Source organism: Antrostomus carolinensis, unplaced genomic scaffold, assembly GCF_000700745.2.
Source record: "Antrostomus carolinensis isolate BGI_N321 unplaced genomic scaffold, ASM70074v2 scaffold11455, whole genome shotgun sequence".
Classification (NCBI taxonomy): domain Eukaryota; kingdom Metazoa; phylum Chordata; class Aves; order Caprimulgiformes; family Caprimulgidae; genus Antrostomus; species Antrostomus carolinensis.
Window position 1 is genome coordinate 12,522 of NW_010314279.1, and position 17,707 is coordinate 30,228.

A 17,707-nucleotide genomic window follows, 5' to 3' on the forward strand; every position below is an offset into this window, starting at 1 on the left:
GTCAGTGCACTTTCTATCAATGCTGTCCTTAAAGTGAACTAAAGCTGTTATTATAAAAGCAATCTCACTGTAACTACCCTAGTGTCCTGCTATCGCAGTGGTTAAACACAGTGACAGTCTCTTCAGAGGATGATTAAATGCCATCAGAGAGTTGATAGTTATCCATATGCTAGTGCTAATCTACCTAAGGCACTGCAGCTTGAATTTAGTGTGGCCAATAGACAGCACATATCAGAGCTCCCTGGCAGATTTGTTTAGGTTGTGCTTAAGTCCATAGTCTTAGGCCTTTGTTACTGCTATGTCTTGTGTGGACTAGGTTAAAGTTAACATGGATAAGTCCGTTTTCACTAAATTCCCACATTTATTGTATGACCTGCCCTCAGTGCATATCACATTCAGTGAATACCCATGATCATGATGTTTGCTTCCTCAAAGAGAAATTCAGACAAATCTAATCTTCTAAGTAAGCAAAAGTAAAAGATCATCTTGATCAGCAGTCTGGGTTACGGATTCTTTTTTGGTGTCTGTCTCTCTCTTTCTCCCCTTTTTTTTTTTTTAAATAATCTGGTGGATTAGGGAAATAACCTACAAGTAAGCAGAATTCTATTCATTAGCCTAGTAGAACTTGTGGAATGAACATTTTTACATCACCTCTGAAGATTTCGGGGCACGTTTCTGAAAATGCTGTCAAAAGTCTATTTAGCATGTACCAACTGGCAATTTTCAACTGGAAGCTTTTTTGGGTTTGCCACTAATGTATCTGTAGATACATGCAGTAGCTAGAGTGATCTCAGCGCTACCAACAATTTCAGTTGAGACTGAATTTAACTAGTAGGGCCCTTTAAGCTGCTGTTTCTCTTTAAAGGAATCCTAGTTCAGAACTGAGCATCTACGAGTCTATATTGGTTGTGATGCTTGAGGGAACCATTGTAACCCTAGACTATACTGATATAATCTGAACTTGCTCTATATGTATCCCAGATGTGCTTGGTCATACCCAAGAAGGTCTGTGAGACCAAGGAAAAGTGCTTTATAAGAAGTGTTATTATGAATATTATTGACCATATTATCAGTTGATCCATAATATTAAGTGCACAAAGCAGGATTAAGGTCTTGACTTGTGTTTGGGCTGCTTTCTGTTAGTAGTGCATTAATATGGGATTTTTTTTTCTGCATTTTATAGATGAAAGTTAATAGTCACGCTGCAAATGAAAAAAAATACATTTCTACCCAAACATACCAGTTTGGAACTTGAAGATTTGTTCATTTCCCTCCCTGCTTAATTTCTTTAAATTGAATTTTTGAACATGATATTTATTTTTTTTTTAATAACAAGGCCCTTCTGCTTGCTCTTTTCAGCCTGTCTAGTCTCGAGGTAGAGTTGCTGTGTAAACTTTCATAATAAGGCTTTTAGATTTGTCTAATTCACATTAAGGACTGTATTCTGTTGTGGAAGGGGAAATATTTTTTCTGTCTCACAGATGTACCCAATTAGGATTGTTGTTTTAATGAGCAAATAATTAGTAGCATTACTGTTAGTGTAAAAACAAACCAACCAAAAAAACTGAAAACTTTAAGAATAAACACGGGTATTCTTTTGTGCACGCCCATGTGTTTGTATACGTATTTGTATGTGTGTAATATGCTTGACGTCTACCGAGGTGATGAGATGTGCAATGCATAGGATTAGATAGCTTCTTGTTGCCCACTACTTTTATTTGTGAAATTTTAAGTCCTGTTTTACAGTTTTGGAGTGAAAATACATTAATTATGACTTGTTAGAATGCCTTACATGTGGAATACTCTGTAATGGATGCTGTCAGAAAAACTGCATTTCAGATTTAACTGCCTCAACTGTCTGTTCTGAGGTGTCTTTTCTTTGTCTTTGCTGTTGGTTTTTTTTTGTGTGTGTTTTTTGCTTGTGTGGTGGTTTGTTATGTGTGGCTTTTTTGGGGGTTTTTCGTTTGTGTTTTTTTCCCTGTCCAGGCTGCTCTCCAGGTGGGTGGTCATGGAGAGAGGTTGCATCAGTGCCGTGAGGTGACACTTTTAACATACAAGTCCATTCCCATGCAAGTGGATGGTGAACCATGTCGACTAGCTCCCTCACTCATTCGAATCTCCTTAAGGAACCAAGCCAACATGGTGCAGAAGAGCAAGAGGAGAACATCCATGCCTTTGCTGAATGAGTGAGTTGGATATGTGCATGTCCTAATGGCAGGAGGCCTGTTTGGGGCAGCATATTCAGTCACAGATTTTGCATGTACTGGACTTGCAGCGCATTTAAAAAAAAAAAAAAAAAATCACACTTTCTGAACTCCCTTTCCATTGTATTGTAAATACTTACCTGATTTTCTTTGATTCTTTATCTTCTGGGTTACCCTCTGCTTTGCTTTTAGAAAGGTGTTGTATCTTTCAGTTATTTGGAGAGGTTTGTGCAGGCTCAGCATTGGACCTCTTAGCTTCTGACAGTTTTGCATATGTATGCCATTTGCCTTTGAAGTCCTTTTGATTCATTTTCTCAGCTTTATTGATCTGCTTTTTGAGCTGCATTGGCAATCCTGTAACAAATTGCCATAATCAAAAATTACTCAGGACATCTTGTAGTCTCTGTTGTGGAAGCATACTGCCTGGGACTGTTTATGGAGAAGAACCTGGAGATTCAGAAAGGGCTGTGTGACTTTTGTAGAGAATCCTGCTCCAGTATAAAAACCCAAATGAAAAATGAGTAGTTTAAAAATTAATAGAGAAAGGCTAAGAGAAATGGAAACCAGGAACATGCAAAGAAGAAATATTAATTTTCCTAATTAAACCTTATTTGTAAGCATTGCAAAGATACTTTAACACCAAAAAAATTCCATATTTTGACCTGTAAAAATGCCTGTCCAATAAAGTAATTTAGTTTATTTTGTAGAACTGATTATTGTACTTCTCATATAGAAGGAGGGCCTTCATCACTACGAAATGAGTGATGTAGGAAGTGCTTTGTAGTTTTTCATCAAGTATTTGCAAAGTGGAGCAAAACAGTCTGTCACTTATACAAAGATACTGAGATAAAGGCCTAAAGTTTTCAAGGGTCCACATTTCATTCAAACATCCATGCACCAAGGATTTCATTTCTGTGAGGAGATGAGTGGGGATTTTTCTGTTGCAGCTGTAATGGTGAGGCCAGGTTTATGGAGAGATGTAATATCTCTTGTTAGACTAACTCATATAACTGGAAAAAATAGACAAGCTCTCAGGCACACCTTTTCTCTTCAGGTATCTTAAAGGTTGTTTGTGTCTTTCAACTGTATCATCTAGTGGAAGATATTGCTTCACTTCAAACTTTGACTTCAGACATTTAGAACTTCTTGTCACCCTCTGGTTGTCAATCTGTTCACATAATAAAAGCCTCCCTGGTTACTTTCAACATCTTCCTGTTCAATTTAGTACTCTCTGTTTTCTTACTGAGACTAATGCTTTAAGCTTCAGTAGAAGCCCATATCTGTAATGTGCAATTCCTGTTTGCCTGGAAAATACATAAGGTATACTCATCTCTCTTGAGCAGTGAAGAAAAGCAGACCCTTGCCTCTGGGCAGCAATGCCCAATTTTATCCAACCACAACTCAGTCATTTGCAAAAGCCAGAATTGAGCAGAGAGCAATCCTGTAGCATCTCTTTCTACACTGAGGGAGGCTAATGCAAATGCAGAATGAAAATTTCTTGTATTTTGATCTGATAATTAGCATGGTTAGTCTTGGATTTTGAGATCTGAATTTAAATTGTGATGGGGAATTACAGATTCATAATATATGCCAGTTGTCAAGATCATCTTGTTTGTGGTTTAGCTTGATTTCAATATGCTATGGTAGACTACGTTGCTGTCAGTCCTTTGATTTGACTGAGATATTTGCCTACAGATCTGTGTCTTGTGAAAATACAAATGATTTGTCAGGGACTCTAGTCTCAACACCATGTATCAGAAATGGTGTGTGTATATATTTGTATCTCCATCTATACCTATATATCTGTGTGTATGTACTTTGCTCTCAAGTGTTGAAGGGGAATGAGAGAGAAGAGTTGAATCTCCTGGTGTGTTGAAAAGTAAATGGCATGTTAAAGGTTAAAGTCTAGGAAGCATTTATTATTGTAAGAAGTTCATGTAATGTTAGTAATTTGCAGTATTTCACAAGAGAGAAAATTTTCAATTAAATATGTTTATCTACATTTCTTAACTTGATATCGCAAATGTGTCTCCCTGTTGCATTGAAATCTCCCAGAAAGCCTTATATTTGATTGAACCCAATAGATTTTTCTTACGACTGTCATCTGAATGTTAGATGTGTGAGATAAGTGGGTCTGGAGCTATCCCACTAATTGTTCGACAGCTGTTGAGCTCCTTGCCAGGAGACTGATTAAAAAATTATCTTGCATCACAGTAACACAGAGTTGCTATTATTGTCAGCTTTGATATTATTGCTAGATAAGGAGAGCAGTAGGAATGCTCTTTGGAGCTTTAGCTAGTCCAGTGTCATAAGTAGAAAAAGACTTAATTTGAAGAAGTCTTACACTGTGTTTCTGTTTTCTTACTCTGTTCTTCTTCGTTCTGGAAGATTTAAGGAGAGGGGGAGAGGATAGTGAGTTTGTTGTTTGCCTTTTGGATCCACTTGAGTTTCCAGGGAATAATAGTATTTTAAAATTGAAGAGCCCATATATAATGTAGCTGAGTGAGAAGAACAGAGATTTCATGCTTTTCTCACTTGAGAGCAGGAGGAGTTTAGAAACTCTTCTGACTGTAAGAGTTGCCCGTCTTTCTAATTGCAACTGTTCTCCTTCAAAACCTGTATATGTTCTGAGAGGACACTTGTGTACAAGAAAAGGGAATCTGACCTTGTTTGACCTATTTTTCCCTCAGTTTTCCCACTATTGTGCTTCTAGCACCTTCTAATTGCACAGAAACTACCTCATGTGGTTCTACACAGGCTTTCAAGGTTGAGACTCCTCTATGTTGAAAGTTCTTCTTGTTTTATTTGTTACTGATTAATTTACCTTTTTCAAGGTGTGGGGAAAAATTCAGCAGCATTTTTGACAGTATAAAGTTCCTAGTATTTTCTAGTCTTAAAAAAAAAAAAAAAATTGGTCAAGGAATCAAATTAAGGAATAAAAATCTAGTGTTTCTGTGGGGCTACTTAAACTGAAGGAGCCTCCCTTCCCTGTTGATAGCAGCAGTGTGAAAAGCTTCATCCAAGCTATTAGAGAACAAATAAATATAATGTGCTGTGTTTTGTCACAGCTGGGTGAATTACTTGTGATTAATATTTTATTCAGTTAGTTTGTCTTTCACTGCTGATTTGCTTACAAACTAGTTTCTCAGTATGTTTATTGTTACTAACTATTAATGGACCAGTTGCTGCAACTAGTGATCTTTCTTCTTGTTGTTCACCAAGCATTCATTTTTTAAATATTTCCTTTTGTAAAGTTAAGCTGTTTTGATGTGACATACAGGTTGTATGAGTACTCTTGAGTAGATGAGGATGACCTGTTTATAGTTTGTACTCTTCTGATAACTTTAAAATTTTGAGGTGAAGCATAGTGAAGGGAAGTCATTACTTGGGCAATACAGTTACAGTGCTTCTAATTTGTTTCTAATGGGGGCTGTTCAAACATAAAAGGTGGGGATAGTCTTTTCTTCATCCTACAGTGCATTGCTCTACAATGGAAATACATAACAGTCCAATAAGAAGTTTCAAGCCTGAAGCAACTTTTTAGGTGCAAGGAATACGCAGGTTAAGGTGATGCTGTTCTCAGTTAGTTATGGACTGAAACAAGACAGTGGAGTTGTGAGGGGAAAAAAGGTGGGTTTCTTCTCATATGTCTTTTCTTTTGGTACCAGCAAAACCGAATTTTTCCTACATCCAGGTGAACAGACTCAGTTTTTCTGCAAAAGAATGAATTGTGTTCTTATTCTCCTTCCCTTAGCCCTTGCTGGCTAAGTTCTCGTTCTTATTCTCCATTATTGATCATGGTTAACATGGGAAAGAGACAATATATTGCTTGGTTTTCTGTGATCAAGCCAAGAATGTGGATCTTGTGAGCTATAAGCAAAATGTGTGGAATAAGAGAAGCTGTAGTTCAATTTTTCAGGACTCATTTTCTGATTATGAACTACAGTTTAGTATGCTGCTCATGAAGTTTCAGTTAATGATCACTTTCTGAAGCTCAAAAGACAGTATTTTGCTTTCACTGGCTTTGAATTTGGGTTGAGGAGGAATGTCCTACATGATGGAAGAGAAAGAAGAGGGAAGAGCTTATAGAAAAACATATTCCATACACTTTAGAGAAACAAAGGGACCATCTGAGTATAAACACTAAAAGGGAAGCAGTCTTGGGAGTCATTATATATAAAATAAGCTGACCAATCTTTGGAGACAATTCCATCCATTCAGATCTTGGCTTTGATGTATGTTTGCATTTCTGGACCCGCTTCCAACGTCTGCTGCCATGAAATTTTTCAGTGCCTGTGGAACAAATCCTGGGGCTCTTCATCTTTCTTGTATAGCTGTGTGCCTACCTTGCCTTTGGTCCTCCTCACTCATGTCTTTAGAAAGCTCCTGTGTGCCATGTAGCAGTGAATTTATCTGTTTGCATGTCTCCTGTTGCTCTTGGCTTCCTAGTGTGAACTTGGAGCTCTGCATGTCTCTTCATTCAATTTTTGTGACACATTCCTTTTGTTTCTGTTTAAATGTTGTATGTCTGTCTTTCTTCTCTTCCACTCTCTCCCTCCCCTGCCCTTTTCCTTGTCCGTCCATACTATGTGCTGCCTTTTTCCTGGCCACTCATTTCCTGCTACCTATAGTATCCATAAAGTGCAGTCTGCTGACCTGAGGAGAGTCTCAGCTCCCCCCGATTCCTTCACTGTGTGAGTATCTGGCTTTTTTCTACTTTCAGAGTTCCATAGCTTTTTTTTCTGTTACCCTGTGTGTCATTCAACCAGGAAATGGGGCAGTAAAATCCAGTGATAAATGGGAAGCAGATACTCAGGCAGACAGCATGGCAGGTGTAGGGCAGTGCCCTCATCAGTTCCACAGTACCTGCGTAAAGTGAACAGGGGATGTCTGATGATGGTGACCAGGTTCAGCCAAGAGTCCAGCTTGCCACACAAATCCATAGCAACAGGCAGGTCTGCAGTTAAGTGCCAGGCACCATCCCCGGAAACAGTTGAGATGAGAGCTTTCCATCCTTTGTTTTTAATGAAAAACATACTGTGAACAAACTCAGCCATAAACCAGGTCTACAAATAGAGCTGGTATCTCGGCCATAACTCCAAATAGAGCTGATAGAAACAGGAAACTAGTCCCTCAGAGGAGTGGCATGACATTGGCTGCAGCTGCATTGAAGATGGACACCCCATCTTCAGCAAACTTCAGCTTTGTAGAAAAGGACTTTGAGGTCCTGACAGACACTCAGTTAACCATGAGCCAGCACAGTGCACTTGTGGCAAGGCAAAGAAGGCTAATGGCATTCTTGTCTGCATTAGGAGTGTTGCCAGTGAGTCAAAGGAGGTGATCCTTACTCTCTACTAAGCATTGGTGAGGCCACACCTGGAGTGTTATGTGCAGTTCTGGGCTCTCTGGTACAAGAGAGAGTTGGAGCTACTGGAGAGAGTTCACTGAAGGGTGATGAAGATTATTAAGGAGCATTCTTCCTATGACGAAAGGCTGAGAGGGCTTGGTCTGTTTAGCCTGAGGAAGAGAAGGCTCAGGTGTGATTTGATCAGTATCTGTAGATATCTCAAGGTTCTAAAGAAGACTGAGCCAGGCTCTTTTCAGCAGTGCTCAGTGACAGGTCAAGAGGCAATGGGCACAAACTGAAACACAGGAGGTTCTCCCTGAACATCAAGAAAAATGTTTTTACTGTAAGGATGACTGCTCACTGGCATGAGTTGCCCAGAGAAGTTGTGGAATCTCCATCCTTAGAGATATTCAAAAGCTACCTGGACATGGTCCTGGACAGCCTGTTCTAGGTGGCCCTCGCTTGAGCAGGGAGTTGGACCAGATGACCTCCAGAGATCTGTTCCAACCTCAACCTTTCTGTGATTCTGTAAATTTTCAAAAAGCTGCAAGTTCCTCCTTGTTGTTTTGCAGACAAAGACAGATTTTTCAATTCAGTGTGCCTTATCTCTGGGTCCTATTAGCAGTACTTTGCTGAGGCACAGAAAGTAATACAAATAACTTGTCTCATTCATTCAGTATCTAAGCAAGCTTCTAGAAAAAAAGTTGAGATAAGCCTTATTGCTTCCACAGAACAATAAGCTGTGAGTCTGGGAGAATGGGTATTGTTTCCAAGTTGAGGGATATCCCTTGGAAAACGACCTCCAAGTTTTGATACAGTTCATTTGAATGTCTCATTTGATATCAGCTGTCAGGAAAAGGCAGGGAGAGACAGACTCATGAGCCCCAAACTAATTTGTAAGTCAAAGATGTTCTGTATCTTAAAATCTGTAAAAATAGATTAAACATGTTGCTGCACTGTGGATGCCAATTAATGTGTCTGGCAAATTAAAATAAGAACCCATGAGGTATTAGGGAAATTTGATTTGGATTGTGATGGTTTTGAGATTCAATTTTTGTTGTTGTTGTTGTTGAACAACATAGAAAGAGCTTGACTTACAGTTAGTAGTGAACAGCAGGGTAGATTCTGCTGAGACCTGGTGATGGATGCAGCTTGTCTTAGATAAATTTCAGGTTTTTTGCAGTAAGATATGCATGGGAATTTGGGGCAGACAAAATTATTAGGCACATATGGTCTTTATTGCAGAGACAGTAGAATAATAGTGTGATCCATTTCAATGGTTTATACAGGGTATGTAGGTAAATACAGATGTTGTATTTATAATTGAGGCTCTTTTAAAATGGAGGTAAAGATTTGCATTTTCCAGCTGGATGTTCAGTTGAGATGAGAAGGATGCACATGTGAGAGTGCATTTCCATTGTGTGGCTGATGCAAAGGAGTTCTGAAAAATATTACCATTTGAAAAATAAAACATAATTGGCTTACACAGCTCTTACCATCCTTTTACAAGTGAAATAAACTGTGGATATGCTGTGCTTTATTTTTTTCAATTATAAAATCTGCATAAATGAAAATACAAGTATCACCTTATTGGTAAATAGGTTATACTCCTTTGTAGAGTTTACAGAGTAAAGATTGCAGTGAGGTGTGCATATAAAATCTCTGTGAATAGCAAAGGAGTAATAGGAAATAATTTTTTGCTTTTAGAGATCCAAATGCCAAACAGAATCAACTTTGTGGGTTAGGTTGAATATGGGCATTGTCTATAGGAAGAGGATCTAGTAAAGAATGTAGGAGATAAGGCATAAGGATGGAAGTGTTAGTGAGCTATTCTCTGAATACATATTTAAGAATGAAAATGCTTATAGATATATTCTTCCTTTTCTCCATTACATGAATTATGGGGAATTAAGTCTTATATTTTATTTATCAGTTTTTCCTGTTTAGTGTGTGGGCTTCTGTTTAGTGGGATCATTACTATCAGAGAATCCACTGTGCTAGGAAGTATAAAGTGCAAGAAAACTACAGCTAGCATGGTGAACGAGAAAGAAACTACAGACCAGGATTCTACCTGGCACTTTGGCACATGTTTAAGTGTATGTGTGGGTCTGGCCTTTACACAGCAAAATGCTCAAGCACTTGCTGAAGCAAGTGTGAGGTAAGAAAGTGCAAAAGGGTTTGGCACAGTTGGGTTAACTTGGTTTATCTGGGATAACACTCATCAAATGGAAGGAAAAGAAATGTGGTAGAGTTTATATTTTGGGAGTATTTTTTTAGAGGTAAAGAGCTTAGCAAGAGCTGTGCCTTAAAACAGCAGTGGATTTTGTGAACCACTGAAATTTGCCCATCAGAAAGAGGTTGGATGATTCTGCTCTGTTGTGGCAGTTCTTATGTTCTGTGTAGATAAATGCTGTGAAAAACACACTTATTCTTAATGTATCATTTCCAAGCTCTGCCAATGAGATCTCAAAAGTAAGGTTAATTTCTTTTTCTCCTCTGGTTGCTGCTTTCCTTTTTCCAATTGTTCTAAATGCTGGAACATTTAATTAATTTTGCATGTTTATTTCTTCTCTAGGAGATAGGTAATTCATTAATCTGTCACTGGAAACATGCCCCAGAGGAGTGTGTTTTTTTCTAAAGTTTATTTTTTGCAAGAGAGGGCAGTGGAAGATTTCCTTTTCCTTTTCTGTTTACTGAATAATATTAAAATCTGTATGTGTGTAGGCTGGTGTGGGTTGTATTCTGGAAGACCTATCATAATTTTTTTGCTGGATTCAGTAGAGTTGGACTGTTTATTATTATTATTTCCTTTCTCTATGCAGACACCATGCATAAGAAATGGTTCACAAGGTTCATAAATAATTGATATAGGGTTTAGGGCATATATAATTAAAAAGTCTGTCTTCCCAGTTGAATCAACCTGGTGGCATGGCAGAAATGTTATCAGGTTGCTGTGCAGGAGTGCCAAGGGCAGGACCCAAGCTTGCTCTGCCTGTTTTCTTTCCTGGGTGACTGGAGGCAGGAGCACATCTCTTAGGAAAACCAGCTGTGCTCCAAGCGAGTTGGCTGACATCCTCTTGCTCATTGCTGGATGATTAATAGGGATGAGAGAAGGAAGTTACAGCTTCAGCAAAAGCTGAGTGTGTTTTCTTGGTGAATGGAAGTAGATCAGGTTCTGTTGGTGGTCTCAGAATAGGTATGTGTGACTTTGCTTGTGTGGGTTTGAACAAGTGGTGGAATGAAAGGGATTTTTTTTTTTAAAATAAGCACCCCTCATTCTTTCCTGTTAAAGCTCTGTGGTTTTAGGTTTTTGGTGGTAGCTTTTTCTTTTTTTGCGGGTAGGGGAGGTGGCAGTGGTGATTATAACACTTCTTAGAATCCCAGAAATCCTGTAGTTTAGGCATAGGAGGGAAACAAAGTCATATCTTTTCTTTGGTAATCAACTTTCAGCAGTGGGGTGAGTGGTAAAAATGACTTCACCTTATAAACAGTTTATCTAGCATGATGCTGACTTTCTAAGACCTATCCCTGTAAAAAGTCCTTCTGTTTCTGATGTGTAACCTGGTGTAGCATGGAATGGATATCTTGTGACACAAGGGTAGACTTAAAAACTACAAAAATTCAATTAACTGTTTATGTTAATGAATGCCTACAAGTTCAAAGAATTTCCAGAAAGTGTGCCCTTTTCCTTACAATAGGTATTACTCAATATCTAGGTGATCTTCTGTATTCTTGTGGTAAAGTCAAATGCTGTCTGTCTGATAGAAAGTTATAACATTTCCTTGTACTGTTCAGCCATTTTGCAGCTAAAAAGCAAAAAAGATAATTATTCTATATTACTGAAATTACTTTTTTTTGTGCAAATGGAATAATTTTGATAGTACCTCATAACATCTCTATAGAATCTTTCATAGTTTATTCCAACTAAATAATATGCATAGCTTTTCTACAAGGCTCATTTGGATTGTTATTTGATAGTGCCCTGAATGTGTTGTTCTGGTCCATGCTAATCAAAAGCCCATCAGATAAAATTCAATATGGTAAACTAGCCCATCTATGCTCCTGATTTGAGAAGATTGATATTTATATTTGTGTTTAAATGAAACCATTGCAGCTAATCAACATGAATGAACAGAAGATTTCAGTTGACATGAATCTGTATTTATTGTCCCATGGGGCTTATGAGCTTTAGGATGTAGTTCTGTAGATTGGTGTGTCTGGGGAATGAGGTTATTAATTAGATTCTTTAGGAGGTAATGGAATTCATTAATCTGCACTTTAAATTACTTTTCATTGACTATGTAATACACCATTTTAAAGAATAATAGGTGTAAGAAATTTAAATATTTTAGGTTGAATTGCACTGCAGCAATTCCCCCAAATTTATTTATAAATTGTCTACTGTTGTATCTGGAAAGCTTTTCTTCCTCTCCTTATAGCTGAGCAAGTTATTTTATGCAGTGTTTTGAAACATCCATTTCTATTAATACTGTACCAGTGTTTGCTTTCAGTGACATTCATCACCTTATTATTAGCTTTCACATGGACATGCTTACGTAGTTAAGCTTTGTGGTTTCTGAACACACTGAATTTGAACAAGATAAATTGTGCAATTCATATAATAATATGGATTATTATCTGTATCTGAGAAGACTACAAAAATATTGATGGTGGAAGCATTTTCCTCAGCTACATTAAATAGAGCTCTGTATGGAGCTCATGAGTTTTGTGAGTTAATTAGGTGGATGATGAGAACAATATTCCCTGGTGTCAATTGCCAGTCTGATAGCACAAAGAATGGATATTTACATAATCAATATTAGAACCAAATTTATATTGAATAGGTGATAAAAATTAGTGAGACATTAATATAATGTCAGCCAACAACAGTATTCTGATGGAGCAAATAGTATTTGTAAATAAAAAATGAACAAAACCATTGGATTTCAGTCACCGAATAAATGTATTTTTTTGTATATATGTATATATATATATTTATAGCTGTATGTATGCACATACCAATACCATACATATGTGAGTTATGAATGTATTACTTGTGACTGGACTTAGCTTAAGTATACAAAATCTCTACCCTGTAGAAAGGACCTCTTAGCATTCAAATTTATGGTAACAGTTTATTTTCTATAAAAGGCTGCTGTTTCCAAGGTTACATTTTTATGACTAAGATAGCTAAACTTTTCAAATGGACAAAATATCAAGTCCTATTTCTTTCCAGATGTATGTTTTAACACACACAGCTTGCTTGTGTAGTAGTAGTTCCCAGTCTTTATAAAAAGGGGGTGAACAGGAGAAGAAGAACAGGAAACTCTGACACTTGCCAGCTGATTACCCTTCCACACTGACCTGGAAAGGAACAATTTATTCTCAGGTAATACATTACATTTAAGATGGTGTGCTTGGCTTTTCCATAAAAGCAAATTTTGAGATATACAGTACACCGATGTACCAAAAAATTATACTTTTTACAAAAGCATAAGAAGTATTCTCTTAGATATTTTCTAGTTAAAAGGTACTTTTGGAGAGTGTATGTGTCTCCTGGAGCAGTAAAAAGTATTTTAGATTTGCTGTTGTTTTTAGATTTTTTTTCTTCTCCAGCTACAATCAAATAAAAAAGATTTGCTTACTTCTCTTTTTCAGATGAAAGGACTAATTTGACTCAAGAAGGTGCTGCTGGAGGTGCAATAAGTTGCCACTGGCTTCAAGCCAGGATGTAACATTTGCAAAGAGAAGGTGCAGGCTTTTATCTTATGTGGCATTAGGTAGTGAGTCAGCATAGCTACAGAATTTAGTGTTGTCTTTCTCTCCCCTTGATGTCCTAACGCTGTCCTGTCCTCACAGGGAGGTTGCAGGGAAACAGATGGTAATTAAGGATTGGCAGATGTTGGCACAAGGCTCAATACCTGCTCTTCTCCCCCCGCCCCCCCCCCTTTTTTTTTTTTGTTCTGGTCTTCTTGAGCACTGAATATAGGGTCAACACGACCACCCCTTCACCTTGACATAAAGGCTCCAAAGACACACTTGGAGAAGCTGTTCTGTTTTCCTGTCTTATTTTCCTCTCCCCCTTTCATGAGAGATCCAGATGATCCAATGTGATGATGTGTTTGAAATGAGGCCAGTTATGTGGTAAGACATAAGTCTACCACTAATTAATTGATAATGGTTGCCAAGAAAGTTAATGTTTGAACTAGTGCTTAGACACTGAGAAACAAAAAGCACCACTATAACTGCTTTTACATAACTTTCCTAGTATTTTTATGCCAAATGAGTTGTTACAAACAAAGGAGTATAAAAGGAAGATAGTTCTGATGATTTTTCTTACATTATCTTCCCAGAGAACTAAAAAGTCTTGGGTCTGGAATATAATTTAAAAAAAAAATCTTAGTAGATAATATAGACAGTTATTACAATTATTTGTAAAAATAAATATTCAGACAATCATCCAAATATTTTCAGGTGTTCCATTTTTAGCTACAGGTAAAAAAAATCTTGGTGGCACTCTGTCTGGATGGAAAGCAACACACACACACAAAAAAAAATCACTGTACTGTTATTGAAAACCTAACTTCTACCATAACGAGAGTAGCTTTGGAGAAGAATGGGTAGATGGCTTGGGAATAAGGAATTGAATATTGGGCTGAAGAATTCTGTTGAATTCTTGCCTCTGTCAAAGATTTGGTATGTGAAAGTGGCTACATCACTCCTCTTTTTTTTTTTTTTTCCCTTTCTTATCTATACCAGGGACCATAAGAAAAATAATCATTTCTGAAAACTTAAACACGACAGTTACATATAAATACCAAACAGAAATATTGAAACAGCAACTTTTAAAATCACTTCTAATTCAGTTGTAATTGGATGAGACAAGAAACATTTTGTTAACAGTTGTTTGGGTTTTTTTAGTGACCCCAGGCTTGCTTGAATTGTTTCACCTCAACATTTAGAAATGGAAACAATTGCATAACTGAGACAAGCTCACAGGGAGATATGGAAGCTTGGGAGACAATCACCTGCCCTCTCCCCAGTATTTCCCACAAGAGAGCATGGCTTGTCTCCAGTAGCCTGTATCAGACACACTCCTATCCTGTCATACACTAAGGAACATGAGAAAGGCCAGTGTGTGGAAGGGGAGGAAGTGATATTGTGAGCGGGAAGTATTGAAGATCTTGTAGCTGCAGTAAATTCTGCACAAACAATGCAGAGGTACAGAAATACATAAAAAATACATTTCTTAAAAGTGAAGGATGTGAGTACATTGTTGGTAAATCCAGGCTGATGGGATGCAATGAGTGGTTGAAAGACAAGTATCACTCTGACATCTGCTATGGAAGATCTATAAGGACGAATCAAGGAGAAAAAGGAGTCAGTGATCTTCTGTTAGGAGTTAAAATTACAGTTTACCTTGGGAAGATGCAAAGTTCCTGTACTAAACTGTTTCCCCTCTAGTATGGAGAGCAGCACTGGACACCACAACACAGGGTCACAGAGTGAAAGGGAAGGTCTGAGCATCATACATGGATGAGCTCTGTAACAAGGAAGAAATGGAAAAGAGTGAGTAGGGGGCAGCTATGTGTAATTCTGGTTTGAAGGGCAAATATCCCTTGTGCTGGGCTGAGTAATTGCTGTGCAGAAGTATCAACTTTTGGTCAAGTGGGGATTGGAAAATATATTTTTTTATAGAGTTCCAGTTTGAGTTGCTCAAAGATTTCAACACAACAGTACAGATCTGGTTCTGGTTTCAGGAAAAACAACAGTTTGAGACAGTTTTTTGGGTTGAGTGTACGCTTGGCTTAATTCAGAACATAGCAAGGATGGTTGTCTTTATAGCGTGTTTGAGTGTTACAACAGAAATAAGTTGCCGAATTCTCTTGTCTCCCCACCCCTTTACCTCCCAGTAAGTTCAAAACGTAGAGGGAGATGATAAGCAGTCCCTTCCACACACCTACCAACAACTCCCAGGTCGTGAAGACTGAGCTACCTTCATCTCAATGCATGGTGGCAGAACATTATGAGAAAAACAATGTAGTTTCTCCCTGTATTTTATCAGTGTGTAAAAGACTTCACTTTCAGAGCTGTCAGTTTGTTGTTTTTGTGAACCCCACTACATGTAGTGAATAATTTATTCTCTCCCCTCAAAGACCGTGCAGTTAAATTTCTATGTTTTCTAACTTAAACATTTTTTATCTTTTCTTGACTAAAAAGAAAATCTATTATTTTCATTTTTGAACTTGCATTTTATAGAATTTAGAAGGGAACATAGTTCCTCAGGCCATGTTCATTTCTCAGCAAGCAAGGCGACATTTAAATGTGTCTTTAAAAGTAAAGAAAGAAAAACAAGTATCAGACTCAATGCAATTATGTTCTTGTTCTACCTATGCACCTTTCCCCTCCATCTGCACGCACTCATCTTCTCAGGGTTGCTGAGCCAGCTGCAGAGCCTGCAGGTTGGGATTGCTATTCTGTAAGATGACAAAAGGGCACCTGAGTTAGAAAGCTGACCCTGAAACTGTGCTGGAAGTTACCATCCCAGGTGTCTGTTAACAAACTCTAAAAGTTTATCTTAAATATGAGCAGTTTGCTAATATCTTGGGGCACTTTGATTCAAGAGTCCCTGTCAATCAGCACAGGAAAAACATTGGGCAGCCTATATGTTTCTGAGTGTGTCAGTCTTAAAAGAGCGTAAATGCTGTTAAGCATTTATGATTTCTTCTAAGCTATTCATGTATCTAATGATTCATCATCATTAATATAGAAACTTCTGCTCAGAATGTGAATTTCTTCACTGCAGCTCCTTCTAGTGTGTTTTCTTACACTCTAGTTTTGGAGACACCTTCAATTCATTATCCTTTATCATTTTTTAGGCAAAGGGTACTTGTGCCAATAGAGCTTTTTTAACTGGGGTTTGATTTTTAACCTTTATTTTCATCTATCCAGATGTAACAGAGCTGTTTATACTAACAGGAAGAAAACATGCAATGCAATAAGCTAAGAATGAAATAATTGCTAATTGCCATTCTAGTGGCTCTACCAAGAGATGGACAAAAAATATGTATTTTGTCAGGTCTGCAGTATTTTCAGGTCAAAAAGAAAATTGCTCACTGGTTTAAAAAGAAAGAAAAGTTTACAATTTTTCGGTGTAGCTTGACCTGCTTGGCGTTTAAACTAGCAGTGCAAATGCTGTGTCAAATATCTTAAAAACTGAGACAAAAAAAAGTAAGCCTGTATGTTTATGACAGTACACAATATTTCAGCCTTTAAAAGGCAGTGTGTATATTTGGTGCCCATGTGGCTGGCAGAGTTCTGTTACTAACTAGATTAAAACAGAGAAAATAGGCAGTCTTTTGGTGGAAGCACAGGATGAAGTATCTACTTTTAACTGAGCCAGGGGCCAGTTCTTACAGGACAGACATTTGATATATACAATATAACACACAAGTTATCTATCTTTCTTTAAAAGTGGAAAATGCAAATGTGACCAAGTTAATTTACATAGCATTCGGCTAAACTTACAAAATCAAATAATGAGTTACAGTAAGGTAGAAGCCAGCATGAAATCAAAACAAAGCTTTTCAGGACAACTTTCTACCAATATATGGACACTTAAATTTACAGATAGGGACCTACTGAAGGTTTCAAATTTATATAGATGTTTGAGGCATCTAAATCTGGCTGAAATCTCTCAAAATGAGGTTACTGTGCTGCTGCTTGCTCTTGAAAGTCCTCCTAGGTTCTGTGTATTGGACTCACTACTGTGAAAATCCATTTATTAGCCACATGTCTGTTGCCTGTTTCCCAGAACAGAGGTGCTGAATGAGGTTCCTCCAGGAATATGAGGGTGGATCTTCTCATGGGTAGAGGAATGGTTGTCCTGAGAGAAAGCAGCCGTGTCATGAAACACAACTTTTCAGATCTACTGGCTGTGGTAGGGCCTTAGGGATGTAAAAAAAGGCAAAGTGCAGAAGGGAGGGATAGCTATATAAAGATTAGAGAACTCAGAAAACCTGCTGTAATTCCAGACCACACAGCCAGCAAATGGGCTTCTTAATCTTTCTTGTCATTTATGGTCAAATGTCTATGTTGTTGTGTGGTGGATAGTCATAATTTTAAATGCAGTGTTGGGCCTTTGAATAGTTGGCCT

The 17,707-nt window shown here is 37.7% G+C and overlaps 1 protein-coding gene across 1 annotated transcript in view; it reads left to right on the top strand.

Moving 5' to 3' along the window:
* The window catches only part of LOC104524650 (diacylglycerol kinase iota-like), a gene marked incomplete at both ends in the record, with an annotated part of 48,933 nt that overhangs the window by 9,325 nt on the left and 21,901 nt on the right, over window positions 1-17,707 (top strand). Inside the window, 2 exons of the mRNA XM_029084870.1 lie at window positions 1,987-2,186; window positions 6,836-6,898. Coding sequence (XP_028940703.1) covers window positions 1,987-2,186; window positions 6,836-6,898 — 263 coding nt within the window. The remainder of the gene's footprint in view (window positions 1-1,986; window positions 2,187-6,835; window positions 6,899-17,707) is intronic.